General features: G+C 40.8%; 2 protein-coding genes across 11 annotated transcripts in view; one reads left to right on the top strand and one right to left on the bottom strand.

Annotated features, from left to right (window-relative positions):
• Positions 1-22,766, bottom strand: part of TIPIN (TIMELESS interacting protein) — a 36,817-nt gene extending 14,051 nt beyond the window's left edge. Inside the window, exons 1-5 of one of the 8 annotated variants that reach the window (XM_044979981.1) lie at positions 19,343-19,845; positions 12,810-12,888; positions 6,423-6,577; positions 2,552-2,645; positions 929-1,004 (exon numbers count right to left, since the gene is read on the bottom strand). In XM_044979981.1, the coding sequence (XP_044835916.1) occupies positions 929-1,004; positions 2,552-2,645; positions 6,423-6,555 (303 nt within the window). In that variant the 5' untranslated portion in view covers positions 6,556-6,577; positions 12,810-12,888; positions 19,343-19,845. Of the gene's footprint in view, positions 1-928; positions 1,005-2,551; positions 2,646-6,422; positions 6,578-8,843; positions 9,082-12,809; positions 12,889-19,342; positions 19,856-20,975; positions 21,000-22,652 lie in introns of those variants that run through there. The other 7 variants (XM_044979980.1, XM_044979979.1, XM_044979982.1 and 4 more) reach the window with 7 other exon arrangements.
• The window catches only part of MAP2K1 (mitogen-activated protein kinase kinase 1), a 74,155-nt gene continuing 59,552 nt past the window's right edge, over positions 9,404-24,006 (top strand). The window contains exon 1 of one of the 3 annotated variants that reach the window (XM_044979974.1): positions 9,404-9,429. In XM_044979974.1, the coding sequence (XP_044835909.1) occupies positions 9,419-9,429 (11 nt within the window). In that variant the 5' untranslated portion in view covers positions 9,404-9,418. Of the gene's footprint in view, positions 9,430-20,861; positions 21,536-24,006 lie in introns of those variants that run through there. The other 2 variants (XM_044979972.1, XM_044979973.1) reach the window with 2 other exon arrangements.

Raw genomic sequence — 24,006 nt, 5'->3', positions numbered from 1 at the left:
ATATATTTTAAATCATCCCATTCTAGCAAACATTTCACATCAGATCCTTATTTTTCCCCAAGTCCTTTTCACCCTACTGCTGGTGTGATACAAAGGGAATTAAAATGACCTCAGACAGCTTTACCCCAAATGCTTTTCCCACCACTTCAAGTGGAGGATCATGTGCAAGGGGAGACCATAGCATACAGCACTTCAGCTGATCCTCTAACAATGGAACTTTCCAACTCAGTGTCATTTAGAATGGCTCCCAAAAAAGCTAAGTACATACAATGTTGTAGCTGAGATTTTACAAAGTCAAGGAATTTGGTGGTTCCCATTGCAATCACAGCAGTCCACATACACAGTATGTTCCATTCTAGTCACATGTTAATTTATTCTTTAAGGTTAAAATTAAATTACAGCTGTTGTGGGAACGATAACTTTGAATTTCCTGGTACTTTCCTAACTTTTGTATGTGTAAAAGAAACCACAATGTTATTAAGGTAAGTCATCAAACTATTCAAAGACACTAACAATATTTGTTGAGGACAGAATAAGTAGTCTTATTACCCTCCCAAAGTTTAAAAACAATCATTCTGTGGGCACATTAAAAAGAAAAATCACACATTAAAAGTCCCAGCAGAATGGTTCTAGTTTGGAAAGTTAATTGGAAATGGTTTAAGGTCAGGATGCATTTTTCCAATCATATTTTTTCAATTGATGTAGCTTAATATGACTGAAAAAGCCCTATCAAGATGCATTTGAAATAGCATTAGCCGGCCCTAATTTAGTCTAGGGTGAAGCCTTTATTCATTTTTAGAAGGTAATGTTTGATTTAGTTCTAGAGTTATACTTCACTCCTCCCAATTACCGCCCCCCGCCAAAAGTTAACCTTTCATCCCAACTATATTCCTAAGAAACAGGATAAGAATTGTTCAATATTTCTTACCTCATGTCCTTTACCCTTAAATTTTGCATTATCAAATACATGTCGCAAGGCTGGGAGTCCTCTCTCTGAAATTAACCTGTGAATATGAAAAATGTCCTGAGTTAATATGGTTTTCAAATGTGTGGTTGTTTTTTTAATAGTTATTCAACTAGAAATTCTAAAGCTTACTGTTTGTGATATTTTTATTAGGGCTGTCGATCAATTACAGTTATGTCACGCGATTAACTAAAAATATTAATCACGATTAATCAGTTTTTAATTGCACTGAATAAATTTCAATTGGTATTCTATTGTTTAACACTGAGATTAATCGCCCTGTTAAACAATAGAATACCAATTGAAATTTATTAAATATTTTGGATGTTCTTCTACATTTTCAAATATATTGATTTCAACACAGAATACAAAGTGTATTGTACTCACTTCATATTTTTATTACAAATATTTGCACTGTAAAAATGATAAAAGAAAATATATTTCAATTCACTTCATACAAGTACTGTAGTGCAATCTCTTTATCGTGAAAGCGCAACTTACAAATATAGATTTTTTGTTACATAACTGCATTAAAAAATAAAACAATGTCAAACTTCAGAGCCTACAAGTTCACTCAGTCCTACTTCTTGTTCAGCCAATCGCTAAGAGAAACAAGTTTGTTTACATTTATGGGAGATAATGCTGCCCGCTTCTTATTTACAATGTCACCTGAAAGTGAGAACAGACATTCGCATGGCACTTTTGTAGCCAGCATTGCAAGGTATTTATGTGAGATATGCTAAACATTCATATGCCTCAATCAGGATCAGGGCCACATTGTACAGTGCCTAATACAAGCATGTAATAAGAAACAGACCCAGCCCTAACAATTTACAGTCTATGTGGAAGAGAGAGGACAGCCAGTGCTAGGATACAGATAATCAAAAGGTTAATATTGAATGCTTCCAAGACACCCAAGTATGATATCCTAGAATAACATTTAGTATACTTAAAAGACACATCTTCACAATATAGGGATTCAGCTCTGTTTACGTTCCCATTTAAAAAATCAGAGTTTTGCATGCAGAAGGAAATAATTTTCTACTTCTTAACAATGCTGCCTAATGCCTACAAATATAATCTCAAAAGCAAGAGTTTGTACATCTATAAAAATCAGATTTTACTGCACTTCACAAGACTGTGGATAACACCCAGAAAAGATCAGCAGTCTGAAGTCTCATTTTGAAGGATTTCCCAATTTAAAAAAAAGTCAGAAGAAACATTCCTGAGGCAGGCTGAAATCTGAAGTAATATGAAGGACAGACAAAAGATATTATACAGAAAAAAATGCACTCTCATATACGGCACTTTACCCATAAAATAGTTTTCCTGTACCAAAGTGCTTACAATAAAAGTATGATTTAGGATATCAGCACTATAAAGGTAAGTGAAGAACAAAAGGATCAGGTACATTCGGCAACAATAAGCTCAATATATTCATCTCTAACATCCACAACCTAAAACTTGGTAATGTGGAAACAGATAAACACCCTAAATCAATTTCTACCAGGCAGCCATACAAAGATTATTATTTTTTTTAAACACTGACATCATCACCAGTACATAGGAACATTGTGCAACAAATACCTTTGAGCATCTAATTTAGGTAGCGGCCTTTTAGTTGCTTTCTGTGTAGACACAGTAGAATCCTTTGTTTGGGATGGTTTATTTCCATCTTGCTCTGACAAATAGGACACAACATACTATAAATCTATAATGCAAGTGATAACAACGATCATTACGCAAATTAATGTTTTACATCTTTATGTTCTTCTCATACACCTCTATCCCGATATAACGCAGTCCTTGGGAGCCAAAAAGTCTCACTGTGTTATAGGTGAGGCCGTGTTATATCAGGGTAGGCAGAGGAACCATTCCCCACCTCAGCTCACCTCCGCCTCCTCCCTGAATCCCCCAGAGGGATAGCTCAGTGGTTTGAGCATTGGCCTGCTAAACCCCAGGTTGTGAGCTCAATCCTTGAGGGGGCCACTTAGGGGTCTGGGGCAAAATCAGTACTTGGTCCTGCTAATGAAGGCAGGGGGCTGGACTCGATAACTTTTCGAGGTCCTTTCCAGTTCTAGGAGATAGGTATATCTCCTATTATTATTATTATTATATCCAAATTCACATTATATCAGGGTAGAGGTGTACCTCACTGGCTCTACCAGTTGCTAGTTTTCCCCTGAAAGTTTACAGTGCACATTCTGTACATGTTCTCTCCTTCCCTTCCCCTCAAATGCATTTTATAAAAAAAGTGTTTAAAAAGAAAAAGGAATATTCTTGATATCTTAAAAGAATGATTTTTTCTGGCAAATAATAAAACTATTTCCCATCTTAATGAAAAGCTCTACTTTTAAAATTTGTACCTTAGTTTGTTAATTAATGTAACCGACAATACATTGTGCATACTTTAACAGCAAAAATCAAGGCTATAAATTATAACTATGGTGTCAGGAGTCCTTCAGGATTGGGGGGGGGGAGGGGAGGGAGAGAAAGAAAGGGAAGAGAGGAGGAGTTTGCTCCAACACCAAAATAAGGGTAACTAGACTAAGGCACACGCGTGCTTAACTTTACACAATGCCTAAGTGCTCTCAGGATAAAGCCATGTGAAGCTGGTATCTACTTAGGGAGGCAAAACTTTCTCAAGTGCCCTAAGCCAGTGGTATTCAAACTTTTTTCATTTACGGACCTGTAACATTTCGAATGGCCATGCCACTTAAATTTTAGAGTTATAGTAAAATAACCAACAAAGCAATACTTTTTAACAGTATTCTTGTTTTGGAGTCAACAGGAGACTTCTCAGATGATTACAAAAACCAGGCAAATTAATTTATTGATGATTGTCACCCCCCACTTTTTTTTTTTTTAAAGTATACAAAAAGAAAAAAGGCTCATGCATAACTAATCCCCTCAGGTGAAAAATAAACTGGGAGATACTATATCAGCGGATATTTAAAAATCCTTAGGAGTTTGCTAAATGGGTGTATTGCATTAGCTAGACAGAAAAGAAGAAAAGAACACAGCAACACTGTAAAGATAAGTCTCTCTTTGACAGTCCTGATAGAACTACAGACCTGATAGCCACAGCCAGTTATAAAAGATAGATTTATAGGAATCAAAAATAAAACAGCAGAACCCAGTGAAATATGGAAATAATATTACTGGATAACCCTGTAGGATATGACTAAGACCCTGATTGCGTAACGAGATCCCAAAAGGCAGATCCATGAACAAAAACCCGCTGATTTCAACAAGACTCTTTGTGGTCCCGGGATCCATCCTTACAGTTCTCATCACAAGACTAGGGTCAATGTTAATCAGATTTATTACAGTAATACCTAAGGGTCAACCAAGAACAATGCCCCATTATTGTAAGCACTGTACAATCTGTATACAAATTCTTATATGACATGCTTTATTCTCTGATGCTTTGAAAATTCAAGAGTTAGGAAACTCACTTTCACATATCAACGTTAGTGATATCCAAACTAATCTATTCCTGATCAATAAGTATTCTACTTTTATACTAAAAAAAGATGTAAACCAAGAATCAAGGAATGCATTTGTAAAATCTAATATTTGAGAAATTGAAGTTTAACATTATTCATAGTCAAAGTGTACCATCTTTATATATAACAACTATCAGATATTCAAGTCTTTAAAATTTTTAAACTAAGAATAAACGAGCTACCATAGTGAGTCAGATCATGGTCCATCTTGCCCAGTACCCTGTCTCTGACAGTGGCCCATACCAGAGCCTCAGGGAGCAATTATGGAGTGATCCACTGATCTTCTGCTCTTGGCTTCTCATGGTCAGAGGTTTAGGGTTGCCCCAAAAATGGGGTTGTATCCCTGACCTCCGGGACTAATAGCCATTGATGGATCTATTCCTGATTAACTTATACAGTTCTCTTTTTTAACCCAATTATACTTGTGGCCACACAATATCCCACAGCAACGAGTCCAAAAAATTATTTGTGTGAAAAAGTACTTCCTTTTGTTTAATAGGCAGCAGATTTAATACAATTCCTTAAAAGGTAAACAAAACTTCTCTATTCACTTTTTCAAAATCATGAATGGAGTGATAGGCCTCTAACTTATCCCCATCCTTAGTCATCTCTTTATTAATCTGAACAGCCCATAATCATCTTTGTTGCCCTTCTCTGACCTTTTCTAGTTCCATTGTGTCCTTTTTGAGATGGGGCAACTAGATTTGGACAATATTCAAGATGTGGGTACACCACAGATTTATATAGTGGCATTATGATATTTTGTTTTATTTTCTGTTTCCTAATAGTTTCTAACATACTGTTAGGCCTGGTCTACACTGGGGGGGGGGGGGGGGGGGGGGGGGGGGGGCGTCGATGTAAGATACGCCACTTCAGCTATGGGAATACCGTAGCTGAAGTCGAAGTATCTTATTCCAATTTACCTCCCGTCTTCAAAGCGCGGGATCGACATCCGCGGCTCCCCCGTTGACTCCGCTACCACTGCTCGCTCCGGTGGAGTTCCAGAGTCAACGGGAAGCACGTTCGGGGATCGATATATCGCGTCTTATCTAGATCTTATCGATTGCTACCCGCTGATACGGCGGGTAGTCTGGACGTACCCGTAGCCTTTTGGACCATTGCAGGGTACTGAACAGAAGTTTTCAGAGAAATATCCATGGTGACTCCAAGATCTCTTTTTTGGGTGCTAACAGCTAATTTAGATTCCACCATTATATATTTACTTTTGGGATTATTTTTTCAAAACGTGCTTTACTTTGCACTTATCAACATAGAATTTTATCAGCCATTTGTTTCTTGTCACCCAGTTTTGAGAGATTCCCCTTGAAAAGCCTCGCACTCTGCTTTGGACTTAACTATCCTGATTCATTTTGTATCATCTGCAAGCTTTGCCACTTCCTGTTCACCCCCTTAAAATTAAAATATATCCTGAAATACTGGATATGGATTAAGAAAAATCCTATTATTATTACAACCTGTTATGCTTAGCACCCTTATTCAGCCGAATGTTACAACTCCTGTTCCATTCAAAAAAATAGTCACACTTTGAAATGTGTGCAAGTATTTTATTACTGGTAATCTGAAGCAAGTGGTGTTCACTGACTATTTTGTTTCAGTGTTGTAGTATTCAGTCCTTTTCATTGATATTACAAGAATATAGATTTTTCAGAATAAAAAAGTATATTGAAAGCCTATTTTGTTTTACAGATATTTTGATGGGGAGTGTACAATATAGAAAATGTTTCCTTCCCCTGCAAGGTTTATCATGCACAATCAGGTCCAATTTTAATTTACAGAAGCAGGAGAAAAAAAAATGTCCAATCAATTTTAGATAATTAGCATTTTATAAACCAATTTAACAGAGTATGAAACTAACATCACAGTCAGTTTCATAGTATTTCAGTATCTATGTTGTAATACAGATTCTTTCATTCTAGAAGATAATTCACCTTCATTGGTGAGGGCTCCTTCAACATCATCTCTCCCTGGGGAGGAAGGAGGTGGAAGAGGTGGAAATGTTTCATCTTCTGTAGCATCATACTCAGGAAGATCAAATAAGTTGTTTGCTAGTGGATCTATCATCTTCACAGTTAAGCTTTTTCCCCTACAGAAGAGGATATTAAAAAGTTGCACATATTTTGTCTGAAGATACCTGCATTTTATGGAAAATATGTTTGCCAGTTAACATGAGGGATACAAAATATTAATTAGTCCAGGAGATTAAAAGGATGGGATACTTACAAAGATAATGAAACTGTCTAATCAATTTATGGGACATAGACAGGAGGGCTGGTCAAAAATCGTCCGTCAAAACAGTTTGATAAAAATATTTGGTTGTTAACTAAACTATTTTATGACATGTGTCCACTTTCCATGGAAAACACTGACTTTGTCAAAAAATGAAAACACTGTGGGGTATTTTTGATTGGGGGGAGGGGGGGGAAAAATCAACATTTCCTGGAAGAAAAAAAAATCCAACCAACTCTAACATAAATCTTTGTGCTTCAAAGCATAGTTTAACCACAAATTAACAGGACTAGAAATAAAACCTTCCCCAGTCACCAAGCTATTCCATAATGCCCATTATGAGAGGGGTGGGGAACCTACAGCCCACGGGCCAGAAGCCCCGAGCCTTGGTGCCCGCCTGCAGAGCTGGAGCCACAAGCGCCGGCTTGCCCCACTGCGGGGGAAGCGGTTGCCAGGCTGTTAAAAGTCCGGTCAGCTCCGCACAGCCCCTGGAAGCAGATGGCATATCCCTGCAGCCCCTAGGAGCAGGAGCGATCAGGGAAAAACTGCACGCTGCCCCCAGCGCCAGCTGCGCAGCTATGGGGCGCACCATGCAGACCCTCCTGGCGGCGCCTCCGCCTAGGGCCCGGATATGGCGGCCGCTTCTGGGAGCAGTGAGGAGCTCCAGCAGGCAGGGAGCCTGTCTTAGTCCTCCTGCTGACCGGGAACCATCTGAGGTAAGCACCACCCGGCTGGAGCTCATACCCTGAACCCCCACCCCCAGATCGGAACCCCCTCCCATACCCTAACTCCCTCCCAGAGCCCACACCCCAAGCCTCCTCCCTCACCCCAATCTCCTGCCCCAGCTGTGAGCCTGTTCCTGCAGACCAAACCTTGGCCCCAGCCCAGAGCCCCCTCCTGCACCCCAAACCCCTCGGCCCAAGCCCCACCTAGGGTGACCAGACAGTAAGTGTGAAAAATCGGGACGGGATGGGGTTAATAGACGCCTATATAAGAAAAAGACCCCAAAATCGGGACTGTCCCTATAAAATCGGGACTTCTGGTCACCTTAGCCCCACCCCAGAGCCTGGACCCCAAACCCCTGCCCCAGCCAGGAGCCCCCTCCCATACCCTGAACCCCTCATTTCTGGACCCACCCCAGAGTTTAGGGGAAGCCCCCCAGTCTCTGCACCACCCCCTGGTTGTGTGTGGCCTGCTACTGATTTTTTCTGTCTGTCAGGGGCCCAATAGAAAAAAGGATCCCCATCCCTGCATTATGAGGATTTTAGTGCTTTCCTCTGAAGCAGCCAGTCCACTGCTAGAGACAGGTTGGACAGGCTGTCAGCTTGACCACTCTGGCAGTTCCTAATGTCCCCAAAACTAGAGAGAGAAATAGCTGGCCTCCGATCTCCTTCTGCTATAGGCATCTGGATCGGTAACCCTAGCAGCAGGTGGCGGAGCCATCACCAGGTATGGGTGGCTGCTAAGACTGCCCATGTCCCTTTTACATGGACAGCTCAGTGGTTTGAGCAGTGGCCTGCTAAACCCAGCGTGGTGAGCTCACTCCCTGAGGGAGCCATTTACGGATCTGGGGCAAAAAATCTGTCTGGGGATTGGTCCTGCTTTGAGCAGTGGGGGTTGGACTAGATACTTCCTGAGGTCCCTTCCAACCCTGCAATTCTATGAGTCTCTGCCGGGGTCAGCAGGCTCCGGGCCGGGCTACAGCCCAGCCGGCTACGTGAGGCGGGTGGGCAACACGTTCAGCCCCGTCCCTCCTCAGTCGAGGTGCCCAGGGGAGCCCACTCCCCTCTCGCCTCCAACCAAGGCAGCGGCGCTGCCGCCTGGCCCGGAGCTCGCCTGGGTATAACGTACTAACGAGCCGGCCGGCTCCCGGACCGGTCAGGCCCCTCACAGAGGGAGCCGCGGCAGCCAGCCCCGCCCTTCCCAATGGGGGGGGGGGAGAGTGGTGCTTGCCCCACCCGCTGAGGAAGAGCGGGGTCTGAGAGGACCGAGCCGCCATGGGAAGGAGGTGAGGGGGGGGGATACCCGAGACCCTTCGCCTAACAGAGCCTCCCCGAGGCAGCCCCTCTTTCACTCCGCCCCTAGGAGACCCGGCTGGGGAGCGAGGGAAAGGCGCGCTGTACCTCAGGGCCGGCCCCGGCCTCGCACGGGCCCCTCCTCCGCGTCCCGGCGGCAAATCCAGCGCGCCCGCCCCTCGCATGGTCCCGCACACCGACGGCACATTCACGCGCAGGGAGGGATAGGCGGAGTAACGAGGAAAGACCGCGAGAACACGGTCCTGCTCGCGACCTCTGCCCTTCCCGTCAAAGCTTGGCGCGCCTCTCGCCCTCAGTGATGAAATCTCGCGAGCGTTCAAAAACACCGTGCGCGACGCGCTCCCGCACCCCACAGCCCCTTTGTGCTTAGGACTCTGTTGGCGCCAAAAATCCCAGCCCAAGGGCCTCGCGTGCTCGGTTTGAGCGACTTGGCGTGTGCTGAAGCACCACGGCTTCTCCCTCAGCTCTGCTCAGTCTCTAACTCGCTCCAGCAACAATTCGCTTTTTTTAATCACGCCTCATCTTAGTATTGTGTTGTTCTTGTTGGCCCCTTATAGTCCTGAGTCAGTAATTAATTAATTGCTAATTGATCAGTTAATTCAGTAATTAAGGCTTTTGGAACCAAATGAAGTAGCGTTGTGACCCGGCACATTAATCATTTGATGGCTCTAAGGTGATCAGATGTCCTGATTTTATAGGGACAGTCCCGATTTTTGGGTCTTTTTCTTATATAGGCTTCTATTACCCCCCACCCCTTTCCCAGTTTTTCACATTTGCTGTCTGGTCACCCTAGATGGCTCCCCCAATAATGTTTGGCAGGACCCTGTCAAGGGCATGCCTCCACTGGGGGCCACTGCCCTAGTGCAGCCAGGGGGATGGCCCACTTGCCTGGGCTTAGGTCGCTGAAGTTCTGCAGTCGAAAACAAATGAGCTTATGAAATTACCTGTGTCTGTGATGTTTGATGCCACATGAGGGGAGGAAGGGTAGGCTCATAAAGCAGAAGCTAAGGATGGCTCCGTTTTACAGGATTGCCAAACCCAAGCATTCAAAAATTAAAAGTCAAGCCTGCCAAAGATCATTAGTGTTGTTCCATAATACACTGTGAGCTCTTTTTATTTTCCTTCTGGGTTTTGAGCCTTTTGGTCAGTCTCAGGTCATGGTTTCATGCATTTTCCATAAGTTGAGGGCTAGGTATCCACCCCACCCCCCAAAAACAAATTACCATATAATTACAGACTTTCAGCACTTGGGGCTTTAAGGAATACATAAGTTACTGTGAGAGTTAACACTGCATCAACTATAATAAAATATAATTGAGCTACACTTCAAAAAATAGGATTGAGACTTTATCATATAGTTTACCATAGGCTGCCTATGTTGCCAGAATCACAAATAAAGTCACTTTTCAGTAGGTCTCAGAAATGTAAATTGCAAGTGAAAAAATCATTTTCCAGTCTTTCATATTCCCATACAAATATGAGATAAATCTTGACATAGTAAATGTATCTGATAATGTATTTTATTCTTAATATGACAAGTAAAACAACTCACTTTTCAATTAAGCAAAATAACATTTCTATCTTTCAATTAAAAACTAATTTTACATCTGATACTGTAAAACTGTTTCATCACCAACTGCAGGAACATAATATATAAGCAAGAATGTATGCAAAATACTAAGCAGACTATTTCTTTAGTAGCAGTTTGAAACTATTACAAGTCATACATGTTTGTCAGCATTCCTGTTTGCATTTATTTCTCTTTCTAGATATCGTGTCAAATCTCTTTAATTTACTGCAGCTCAAAGTTTGAAAAGAAATATAGCCAAAGAAATATTAATAGTAACAAAGCAAGTGTGCTTACCAATCAAAATACATAATGCGCTTTACATAAAAATGTGTATATATATAATAACTAATTCACATTTAATGTTGGTTTCAGTAATGACATGTGAAAGGGAGCATAATTACTGAAAATAAAAATTTCACAAGCCATAGCAACATTGGTCTTTGTACTAAAAATTAATAAATAATAATAAAATCACTATTTACACATTAACAGAAAATCTCCACAAAAGAAGGAATCACATTAATAATTTATATGTAGTGGGTGAAATGTTAATACATTGTTGATTCAAAAGTGTTACTGTGTTGTATCTTTTTCTTGAGGTTTTCTTCAATTTTTAATATATTGTTATCTAAGAATTAATTGGTTTTGGATTACTTAGGCTCTGCTAATTAAGGGGTATATCTTTGATTGTGCCAAAGGTGGAAAAATTGTTTTTCCAACCATTTGCTTTTAAGTAGTGTGAAGATATCTTGATTTATTCAAAACCTTGTCTACATTAGAAAGGTTGTGGGAGGAAGAAATAATTTGCAAAGTGCTAGCAAAACACACACATCTGATGCTCCAATGCATAGTATAAACATTACTGTCCTGCAGACTCACAGGTCAACAGCAACAGAGTCCTGATGACTACTGATCATCTTTGCACAATTGAGAAGTTGAGTGGTTTATTTCACAAAGCCTTCAGCCTTTGTTCTATATAAGTCCCTGTGCATGCATGGGGTGGGTGGAGATGATACCCATTGGCAATGCTTTCAAATACTCAGGTCTTATCTTTACTAGGAAAACAAAGGTGTTTTTTACCACAGTAGTTAACTTGGTAAAATCCCAGTGTAGGCAAAGCAGTTGTTTTCACATATATTAGCTAGTGAAGTAAACCCAGATTCCTTGCTAGACCTGCTCAGGCATGTAAAACTATAAACTGCCATTTCCACTCTAGGATTATTCCAAGCATTAGTTACCACATTAGCTAAGCTTACACATGGTTAAAAACTACCTTTTTACATAGTGTGGAAAACGCCCTCAGGTTTCTGGGCAGATTTGATGGCACGGTCTGGTACAACTTGGTGCATATTTTAATGTCTTACTAACCTTTTTCCACAGAAATCATAATATTGCCCTTTGTTTACCTTGGTTATTAAAACAGGTAGCAGGGACACCTGCCAGCTCACTCTATTTTGGAGGCATAGTCCTTACTTTCATTAATGTCCATTTTCTATACGTGCCCTATTTATATATTTTTTTAAATATTGGCAAACACGCCCATTTTTGCTTTGGCTTTTTTAAGAGTTCTCATATACTTCTATCATAAACATTTTCTTCAAACTCAATCATTTTTCCTACATGTTAAAGGTTTATTTAAAAAAAACAGACACACACATATGAAAAACATTAAAAAATTTATATAATTTTAGTTTATGTTTTAAGAAAAAATGCATTTTAAAATCTGTTGGAGTTTTTTCAGAAAGGGTTAGCAGATTTGGGGCCAATTCCGATCTCAGTTACACTGATGGAAATTGATTAATTTTAGTCTAACTGGTCTGAGAGTCACTTTGTGGTGCTAGATTCTGCTCTCAACACTGCTGTAAATCTGGAGCAACTCTTCTGAAGATAGATTAGTGTAATTCAGAGTGGAATCTAGTCTATTGTATGTCCAACAGAATTTAAAGTTTCAATGACCTTTAGCATTAGGCCTAACAGACTGGTTTAGCTAAATATTTTTGCTAATTACTTGACTATTGACATCTTGGTAAATTAGAGACCAGTTCTTCAAACCTTTACTCCCATGAGCATTTTTATGCTAGAAATTTGGGATTATGTATCTGAGTGAAGATTTACAGGACTGAACCCTCATTTATTGCATTTTTTAATGTAATTAACAAGTAAGAGTTAATAAATTGGTCTTGTTCCTGTAATCAGATCAATGCACAGTCCTATTGCCTTAAATGAGACTCTGTGAAAAAATAATGGTTAGCCTATGCAGATCACATTGCACAATCTCGGCCATTGTTTTTAATAACTTGATATCTACATGCCATAATATTATTTTATTTGTATAGTCAGTCAATTCAGAATATATTTATTTTCTCATTTTAACGCAAAGTGGCATATTATAGGCCTTAAAAGATATAGGGTTAATAAAACACATTTTCCTATTGCTTTACAATAGTTCAGATTTGTGTTTGCAGTACAAGTATAGATTTTACCACAGGAGGGAGCTGTCTCTTACTCAGATATTATCAGTTACTTGGGGCTGGAGAGAAGCTATATGTTTGATGATCAGACCTGTGAAAATGATAAGATAATTTTACCTTTTGCAGTTTAAAAAGGGTAGGTAGCTAGAAGTGATATAATAAATTATTTTGTTATACAAAAACAAACAACACTGAAGGGAGAAAGTAATTCAAACACTAGGAGAAATTCTGCACCTGACAGGAAAAAATATTTCCTCTTTGCACAATTAATTTTTTTAAATCACCTTAATAAGCCAGGTGATTCTAGAGAAGAAGACAGAAAAGAACTCCAGTGGAGAAAAAAGCAGTAGACTTTTAAAATTGCATTGGCAAATTTGTGGGACCATAATTAGGGCAGGCAGTCACTACAATTGCATGTGCAATAGTAGTATTTGTGTATGCAATCAACAAGTTCTGAAATTATCATAATTGACATCAGTGGTTAATTGCGCATGTAATTGGATGTGCACAGTTTAAAAGATCTGGCTAATTTTAAAGTAATTTTTGGTGCTTGGTGAACAAATAATTTTTTATATTCATTGCATAATGAAGATTAATTCAAAGATTTAGACAAAATAAGACTGTGTTAAAGCAATACATTTTCATAAGCAAATTTAAAGTGGAATAAATGGGTGCTGTAGAGAGAAGCTCTGGAGGATAAGAAAAAGGATTTGGAAAATAAAATGATGGCTCATGTATTATCAGAAGAAAAAGATACCCTGAAATGGAGGCGCTTCTAGAAACTAAGAGCTGCTTTCTGGTTATATGAAAAAATAGGTTTCATAACAAAAGAAAAGCTAACAGCCACAGTGAGAAATGGCTACATCAATTTCTTGTGACAGATAAATCCACTTCTATTCTAGAAAGAATTCTGTCAAGTGGGTTATCAATGGTAAGCATATCCCATCCATGTTGAGGAGTAGTACATCTAAATCAAGAAGGGCATGCGAGTCAGGACACTTGTCTTGAATTCTATTCCTGGCTAGGGCAAGTTATTTCACCTTTTGTGCCTTTGTTTCTCTATGTGTAAAAGAGGGACCTGCCTCACCCAGGCCTTGTCTTTACTACGAAAAAAAGTAAATGTTTAATGTTAGTTAACATGTAAAATCCTAATGTAGCCAAGACAAGTTGTAATTTTAACATTTTAGTTGTTGAGATAAACCCTACGCTCCCCACGGAGATTTACCTCAACAGCTAACACTTGTTAACACTAAAACTGGCTTGTCTACATTAGGATCCAGATCCTCAGCTGGTGTAAATTGACATAGCTCCGCTCCTTGGCTTCAATGGTTCTGTGCCAATTTACACGAGCTAAAGTTCAGGGACTAGGCTTTTAAAATGTTAGTTAGCATTCATTAGCTAACTAAAGTGTCAAAATATACCTTTTTTCCTAGCGTAGACAGGGCCTAAAAGATGTATGAGGTTGAGATAATGTCAGAGTGAACATCCTCTGGCCCACTCACCAGTTACATAGCTCAAATGACATACAGACAGTGATCTACAACAAAGGGGTACATTCAGTAGCTTGCCTCATACAGAAATATCTCCGTATGAAGGGTTGTCAGAGATTTACTGAAAAGATGCATAATTGCTTACAGTGACACTGTCAACTTGAGATGTTTTAAAACTGATTATTTTCATAATTTTCAGTTTTCTGATAGGGCACCCTTTAAATACTATATCCTGAATTTTAAAAAATAAAAATTCCTTTACAAAGTTGTAATAATTTTTCTGCTTCTTTATTGATGTTTAAAGAGGTCTTTTGTGCTAATAGAAAAGCAAATAAAATGCTGGAAAAAAAAAGCATTCAACTTTAAGGCAGAATAGTTTTCTTGATAATTAATACCTTTTAGATTGGCAAATCGTTGCATTAATTATCTCCTAAAATTGCATTCATGTTATAATTAAAAGCTACTTATTTGTTTTGTGTAGCATTTTGTTTCTGTTGATATGAGTGCATCTGGAGTGATGGAATGTGAACTCTGCTATTAGCTTTTACAATAAATGTGTTATAAATATCACTGAAGATTGTGTGTAAGGGTAGTGAACACACTCAACAGCCATGGTGATTTCAATGCTAAGATTCAAGATAGTATCTATTATCTATTTATTATCTCCCTGACTTTCGCAAGCGTTCCGTTCCGGAATGCCTTGCGTAACTAGAATTTTGTGTAAGTCGGAAACGTATACCCGACTACTATGCAAAAAAAACAACCAACAAACAAAACCCTGACACTATTTCTAGCTTACAGAACTTTTTCTGTAACTGCGGATTTGCGTAAGTCGGGTTTGTGTAACCCAGAAGGCGTCTGTATGCTAAAAGAATGCTTTAGAGACTGAGATCCTAAAAATACTAGCAGATAGCACTCATTTATGTATAGTCAAAAAGCCCTATAGATGTGTTAACTGGATCCCACAATACAGTGTGTTAGCCTTAAGGCTTTACCTCATTTATTAAAAAAACAACCTGAAATTCTTTTCAAAGCCTCTTCAGCATAGTTAGTGATTAGTCTTAGAAGAAAATGTGCTACTGGGAGGGTCTGATCCAAAGCCCATTGAAGTCAATGGAAAGATTTAATTGTCCTAAGACAGTATCAGTTTTTCAAAATTAAACTGTTATTGAAATAGATATATTTCATAAGTTATTTTGATTGCTCACCTTATAATTAATGAAAGTAGATTTGGGCACTGAATCCAGAGGCTCAATTGTGAGTCTTTCTGTGCACTAGCACAGAGGGGCAAACGTGAATAATGAATGAAACAGGTCTCTGGAGTCTGTGTGGGGTGGGGAAAGAGCAGCCGCTGCCTGGATGCAGTGGCATCAGTGGCAGTGGAACAGTTTTTATAGTGGGGGGTGCTGAAGGCAATTGAATAAAACTGTAAACCCTGTATATGATGGAAACCACTTTAAGCCAGAGGGTGCTGCCACATGCCCAGCACCCCTAGTTCCAGGACCCCTCAATGGATCCACAGCCATGTTCACACTAAGTATCATTGGCAGGGGTGCCAATTGGGGGCAGGCTGCCTGGGGAGGCAAAAGGGTCACTTTCCCCCAGGCTCCTCATTTGAGAGGGCCCCCAAACCAAGGGGCATTGCCACCTGGCATGTGGGGTTGCAGCACCCACTCATCTTTGACTGGTGGCCCCTCTGTCAAGGATCTGCTGGGCCAAACCTGACCTCACCTCTCAGGTCACAATGTGACTCACTGAAATTTGGTCCAGCAGCCCTTCCATCACATTCAGTTGTGCATACCATATGGAAAATTACTGGGGCACCCTTGCCTGGCTCCTCCTCCTTTGGTTCAAGTGGGCAAGGAGTCGGTGGCCAGGGGCTGGGAGATGGCCACTGCCAAGTAGTCTTCACCAGCAAAAGGTGAATCAGGAATTAGGAGTTAGGAATTATTGGCCTGGTCTACATTTAACAGGTAGGTCAACATAGCTATGTCAGTACGGTATGTGGAAAAACACCCTCCTGAGTGCTGTAGCTATGCTGACCTAACCCCCAGCGTAGGCATAGATCTGTCAATCGAAGAATACTACTGTCCACGTAGAAATACCGTTCTTTATGCATCGTGACCTTGCACAAACTGTACATGCGACATCACATAGTGCAGAGCAAAATGGCAACCTCTGCATATTAGGGATTGCTTCAACCCTATCTGCTGGTGATGCAAATCCATTTGGGGGTCTCAACAACCCACAGTTGAGAACAACTGGTTTAAGCTTTAAAGCTATTAAAGGAAGTAATGTGAGGATAATTTTTGAGATTGCTAATATATCTGGCTTTGAATCTTTTTTTCTATAAATTGTACTCTCTCAATCTATTCTTGTTTTTCTAGAGCACAGAACACTATTGAATAGATAACACTATCTTGGTTATGCCTTTATGTTCACTATAATGATGTATTAAAAAAAACAGAATTTTTTAAACAAATACTGTGAAAGTTAAACTATGGCAGCTCTGCATTAACCACAAGAGTTTCAAGAACACATAGTGATTAAAACTATCAGTGCATTACAACTAGTCATTAATTTGAAATTAAATATGTCCTGATATTTAAACTGAAGAACTTTTTATACATATAAAACATCACTTGTAGACAAATAATAAAGATTGTAACTTTCCTTTAGTACGAATTCTCATTGAGTGTATTTATTCAATGTAGTTAAAGCAACGTGCTAATAACAGCAATCTTTGTTCCGGTCTTCATGCCCATTTTCATATTTATAATGAGTTATTTTCTAATTGTAGTCTTATGGTTTTATTTTTATTTCAAGTATTTATGGGGAGAAATACTTAGCAACCATTAATACCCAAATTCAAGCTAATGTTTTAATTATAAATACAATAGTTTCAATATAAAGTATACAGAGTAATTATTTTATATGGGGAGCAAAATAAGTTGTGCTTCATTTAACACTGATTTAATAATGTAGGCTAATATGCAGAGTCAGTATTTATGGGAGACATTTGCTAATTTAATTGCTACTAATATCCTCATAATTCCATTTCACAGTACTTCTGAGAAATTATAAACATAAGGTTACATGTCAATAGCAGATTAATTGACTGGATGTTGACAGTTCCTTTTGTAATCCTGTTTTAAATAAAAAGCACAAATTAAATGGCTCTCATCTAGTTACGATACAGTGACATTCTTCTGCTTAATTTATTAAGTATTAGCTTAATTGTTGTACCTTTCAAACAACCATTAACCTACAGGATGTTCTGGTGACATGGGACCCTAAGAGTCACCTTTAGGAGTTATAACCATTTGGAACAGCTTTAAAAAAAAAAAAAAAAAAAAAAGAGGCCAACAAATTATTAGAATGCAGCAAAGAGGAAAAAGCAGAGCTGGGTTGTGTGGGTTTCCTGTTGCCTTTCTGGAAGCATTGACACTGCAAAGTAGGTTGCTACAAGGAAACATCTAAATGCTAAGATGCTTTTAAAATACATATAACATTGCTCTTTCACAGAGTATACCACATTCAATGAACTGGTCTATCATGTCATCCAACCCTCATAACTCCATAATAGTCACAACATTCATATTCCGATGGGAATCATGTCCTCCTCTAATCTCACCCTCTATGTCACTGGACATAGCCCATTCTCCTTTTGAGAGAGATACGTTTCTGTATATTTTGCTCATTGCTCTTGTCTTGTAATAGTTTTAACCAGTGGCGCCATTTTGGATTTTGGAGGAGGAGGGGGGAAACTTTAACCATGATTCCATTCCAGGGGCTACTTAGGCACCTGAAAACTCCAGGTTTTTTTTGCAGGTAATAATTTAGAAATTATCTGACAGGAACACGGTTCCTAATTCCTATTTGGCAAAGGCCAGGCACTCACAAAGGAATCGGTGTTTCTGTGTCACAGCCAATGGACCTGACCCAAAGCCCATTGTTGGCAAAGGAAAGACTCCCACAAACAAGGGGGACTAGATGGCCGAATAAATGGCCACACTGGGGTACTACCATTCACTACAAAATTAGAGAGTTGGGGAAAAAATTGAAAGTGTTAAGTGTAATTTAAACAATATTTGTGGTGGTGACAGCTCATGCTTGTTTCTTCACAGCAAGGAAAGGTTACAAGTTTTCTATTCTTCAGCACTGCTCTTGCAGCCTGGTTGTGCTTTACTTTCTGCATTTATCTAAGTGTAGGCGATGGGTGTGTGTGTGTGTGTGTGTGTGTGTAAATCAGTTTTACAACTTTTAATTCATTTCACTTTCAACGTCCTAGTGCTCCAATGTTTGGGTTTCAAACACTGCACAGGAATCTTGGTTTAAGAACTATTTCCAGTCAGATACATAGCCTTTTAAAAAGGTTTTGGAACCTTTTGTAGTCTATGGTTTTATAACTTAGGTTTGTTTTTGTTTTAAATAAGTTATAGATGCTGGAACTAAGGGTACTAGGGGTGCAGCACCCCCTGGCTTGAAGTGGTTTCCATCATATACAGGGACAGCACAATGTCTGCATGATATCTAGATTATTCTTGGCCATAATATTTTTGGAGATCTTTCTAATTCATCATGAAAGAAATGTTCAGATTATGTGTTGTAACTTGGTCTTTCACCACTAACATAAAGGAGCTGAACTATAGGGGTTAAGATGAAAATTTTAAAGTTTGTCAAGGGGGAAAGTAGCATTAGAGAGAAAGTATGTGCATTAATTAACAGATGGGAGGGTGGGTGAAATTAATGGTGGCTCAAAAGTAAATGAGGTCTCAAACTTAAAAAAAAACTCTTAAAGTTACTATATAGTTAAATGATGGATGTTAGCAGCATGGATCTGTAATAAATGTTGGCAGACAAATCTTACAAATTGTTCAGATTGGCTTGGGTTTATGTGCACTGAAGGGTTTATACAAATAGTTATGATAAATACAAAGGATTAAGTTGGACGGATCTGAGAGAGTAATTAAATTCACGGATGGTACTCAAGATTGTGAAACTGCCACCCTCGGAAAATATTAGAGTAAGTAAACAGGAGCTAAGTTTACTTACCAGCCGGAAGAGAAGGACATACAGCACAGCAGACACACACACATCTATAAAATGGCTGCATAAGGGCAGCAGTTGCTTGTATCTGCGCAAAAAGACCAGGAGCTCCTCAAAAGCTGTTCTGGGGAAAAGGCCCTAGAAAAGTGCCACCCTGAAGAACTTTGGTAAGATCAAAGAATTCACAGAGGACTCAGCATTTGTGTGTAACAGCCTGTAGAGCCCTACCTGGTACCTGACCCGAAGTCCATTGTAGGCAAAGGAAAGACTCCCACAGACAAGTGGGACTAAATGGCAACACTGGGGTATTGCCATTCCCCAAAATATTGGAGAATTGGAAAAAAATGGGAAAGCTTTAAGGGTGATTTAAGCAATATTTGTGGTGTGACACCTCATATTGGTTTCTTGACAGCAGGGAGAGATCGCAGGTGGTCATTCTTCAGCACTGCTGTTGCAGCCTGAAACTTGGGCTAGCTGTGGGGATAATTATCCCCTGAATGTGTGTGGGGCAGCAGCCCCCTCCTCAGCAACCCTGTGTCTACTGATGTCACAAGGGGCTTGCTCCTGCCTTTGTAACATGTCAACCCGTGAAGGTAAGGGGCAGCTGAGTCTAGGCAGATCATGATGAAATTTGCAGCAGGCATCCTCTGACCTAAGCACAGAGGTTCCTTCCCCTGACCACTCCCTGAGCATGTTTGTTTCAATGAAAAGAATGAGTTTGAAAAAAGTGCTACAGAAGCTCCCAGCCCTGCTATTGGTTCTGCCAAATACACCTCTGCATTCTTATTGGCTGAGCAAAGAATAGCCCGCCCAGGGAGGGGAGGTGGGTGGGCACAAAGCCCGCCCATGTCTAGCCTTGCAGGAGGGACCACTGGACCTAGTCTGGGGGATAACTAATGAATAGCAGGGTTAGGAGTGAAGGTCACACGTCCAGAACTAGGGATCCAGAGGGGGAGACTGAGCAGAGAGCCCCAGAGCTTGGCTCTGGCTGGGCTGGGGTGGGACACTCAGCCAAGCTTCCCCTGCTGGCTGGAGCCGGGAGGGGGAAGAGGAGTAAGCGAGGCCAGCAACGTGACTGCTGTCGCCTGTGTGTTTTGCTTTAGCTGCTGCAGTTCTTGCCAACCAAGAGATGGAACCAGTATCTCGGGAGGTCGGAGTCTAACCCGGCTCCTGGTTTCATGACAGCCCCAGGCGCCAAGCGGGAGTTCGCATGGGCTGGGCCTTTTGCTCTGCTCCAGGAGTGTTGCTTGCTGCTCTCACTCCCGGCTGGGGAAGGAAGGAGGCAGAGGAGCAAGCAGCGTCTCCCAACGAAACTCGGGGAGGGGGCTGTGGCTCCTTCCACCCCCCCCCCCCCACCCCAATGGCGCCGGAGGTTAACAAGCCGGGGGGGGGGTGTGGGTGGGTGAAGATAACTGAGCGACTCCAATCCCTTCGCTCCTGCAGACTAGGGGCTCTGTCCGAGAGGTCCCACTCCCCGGGGAAACGGGTGAGAAGCGGCGCTGCACTGGATGCACTAGTGAGACCGAAGGGAGAGAAACCCTGAGCTCTGTGGCCTGGCCGTAGCGGGCTGGGATCCGGAGCAGAGGGGCGCCCTGGAGCCGCAGGCCAGCATTTTCCCGGTCCCCAAGGGAAAGCCTACCTTGCTCTCCGCCGCTACGCAGGCGCCAGGCTCACACCCCTTCCCCCGGGCACTTGGAGGGAAACTAAGGGCAAAGGCCAGGGTAAGGGCAGGGGCTTCCATTCGGCTTCACTTCGCAGGGCCCATGTGCAGCTGCGCCACACTTGCGCGCTGGGGGCGCCCGAGGAGTTCGCACATGCACAGTAGCGGCGAGGGACACATTTTGAGAGCGGGCAGTGTTTGCTACCGCGGTGCGGCTCGGGGAACTCCTCGCCGCTCACTCGGGGAGTGGCCCCTGGCGCTGGGGGACCAGGAGCAGCTAGGAGCGTCCCTTAACTCCGCTTAGCTAGGGCGAGCCCGCTGCCTGGTAGGAGCAGGAGCTGCTGGAGCAGGAGCTGCCGGAGGAGCCCCAAACTCTGCCTAGCGGGAGGGAGCCCCCTGGAGCTGGCCGGAGCAGGAAGGGGATTTTCGGAAGTTTAAGCTCTATTATTCCTATTTAAAATGCCTAAAAAGAAGCCTATGCCCATTCAGCTGAACCCGACCCCAGATAGCTCCACCATCAATGGGACCAGCACTGCAGAGTGAGTACCGCCTCTCTGGGGTTTGGGTGTTACTTCTGTCTTGGAGTGGAGAGGGAGGATAGGGATGGTGAAGTTAAAACACACTATTTGCTCTACTGCTGTGTCTATGGGGACTGTGCTCCTAAATCTCCGAGTGTGGGGATAATGGGAAACGTTATTCCTGCACACTCTTTAGGACTCCAGCAATGCAAAGTGAGCGGATGTTATTTTACAGGGACTCCTCAATCTCGGTTAAAAAAAAAATGCACACAGCAGGTGTTAAAGGGTACTGTCAACGTGATTTAAAAAAACAAACACCTACCGTTTAAAAAAACCCAAAACCACAGGTTCTGTTAGAGCAGCTTTTTATCATGGCCTAATTTAGAAATAAATCAATTTTTTTTCTCCCTTGCTGATGTGTCTTTTCAGAAAGGACAGTGTATCAGGCGACACAATTGTCAGATGCATAAAGTAAACAAGGTGAAAAAAATTGAGAAAATCTTTTATAATTTAAGTTACAGTTTGTAATTCTAGTAGATACAAAATTTTCAGATGGTATCGTTTTAATGTGTATATACTGTAGAATAAGTACTTAACAAATGTCAAGTAATTTTTTTCTTTTCTAATAGGAAAATTTTATATATGTAGGAAAAGTAAGTTGCACTGGAAATCGGGGTGTCATTTCCCCCCTTTTATTCTAGGATAGACTGCAGTCCATTTTAATTAATCTGTCTTTCAGTCACCTCAGCTGTCACATTTGGTTAAAAATAATACTATTGTGGAAACTAGATACTACATCTGAGCTTTTCTGGGTATAATGAAAACATTGCAGGGGGAAAAAAAATCAGGAGGGAAATAGCTATACGTGGTGGAAAGGAAGGTCTGACTAACTGATTTTGATTCTTCATTTAACAACAACAAAGATTGAAATCCTTAAACCGTTACACTTTAATTCTGGGTTACCTGTGAATTTATGGGTAAGGAAACATGTTTGCTTGAGAAGCCTGTATTTAAACAATCTGTTGTGTAAAAGAATGAAGTATTACAAAAAGTTTGCTAAAGACAACAGGTTTGCACTCATCACTTCATTTTTAGCCTCAGGTTATGAGAGAGATAAATGGAGGTTTGAAATACCTACATTCCCTGGAATCACAGGTTGCTGTCCCAGAAAGGTCAGTTCAGCCCCTCTGCTTTCTTAGCCAGATAAAATGAAGTTTGTGGGTGGGTTTTTCAGAGGACACCTGAAATGGAGGTCCTGTTAGTCATGTGGGGCCGACACCCACAATTGGTGACAGGTTTTCAAATGAGCTCAGCTTCCATGGTTACCTATATAATACTCGGATTTTCAAAACTACGGAGCAGCCAGTAGCTCCCATTGTGACATTTATAACCAGATTTTCAGAAGCATTTAGTGTGCATTGTTATCTTTTTTTTTTAAAAAGATCAGCACAAACTACTTTGGTGCCTAAATGGGAGCTGACTTCTTCTGAAAGAATTCTGGCCTAAGTGTCACATGGGGTTTGCCCTGGATTGCTTGGTAAAGATTAATATAATGATATTTATGTAACATTTCCTGTTGAAGGAGCTTCATGGTGGTTAAAAATTATAATTTGCTGTAACATTATACATCTGTGAGAGGTGGATATCATTATCCCCATTTTACAGAGGAGAAGCTGAGGCACAAGTAATTTTTTTTTTTATTTTGATACCTAAAATTAAAAAGCACCCATCAATTACATCTCTCCAATATTCCTACTTTCAAGGGATGTTACTCCTTTTAGTTGCAAATTTCCATATAACATTGCATTCAGATTTGGAGTCCCCTCACTTCTCTTGTTGCAAGTTATTTACATCAGAAAAAGAGAGTCATGAAACTAAGGTTATACAGATAATGTTGTTTACACTGAAGATCTGGATCTCACTGCATTTTCAGTTTCTTGTAGTAATAATTGTGTTCTCCCCCCCCCCCGCCCCCTCATTTTGGATCTCTGTTATATGTTGCATCTCATATTTAAGCCTTGGGAAGTTAAGAGGTATACTAGGTGCTTTTGATGACACAATTAATATAAAGAGCAAATCCAGCAACCTGCCCATACTTACACAAAAAGAATTAACCAATCAAAAACACTCAATCCTCCCAACAAATACTAACCCTTATTGTGGTACTTCCTGTGTGACTTTTGATGCATGAGGCAGAGCTGGGAATGAATCCCAAATCTTACTCCATTTCTATGACTTATGAGACCATATTATACTTCCTTTTGCTTTCTACCCCTTCCTTTCCAAGTTCTGCCATGTCATGATTGGTTAATGCCTGCTTTCTACTGCAGCAGAGTTGCCTGAATTTCAGTAGTGCTGTATGCATATTACTTGTAAAGTTTTGGGGATTCTATGGGAAGAAAGGTGTTATGTATTTGTAAGATTATTACCTTTTTGACAGTTTATTTGCTAGTTTTATGCAGTCCTGGCCTATTCAGTTGCTGGTCATTTGA

Source organism: Mauremys mutica, chromosome 11 (assembly GCF_020497125.1).
Source record: "Mauremys mutica isolate MM-2020 ecotype Southern chromosome 11, ASM2049712v1, whole genome shotgun sequence".
In the NCBI taxonomy this organism is placed as follows: domain Eukaryota; kingdom Metazoa; phylum Chordata; order Testudines; family Geoemydidae; genus Mauremys; species Mauremys mutica.
This window is presented reverse-complemented; position numbering and strand designations above follow the sequence as displayed.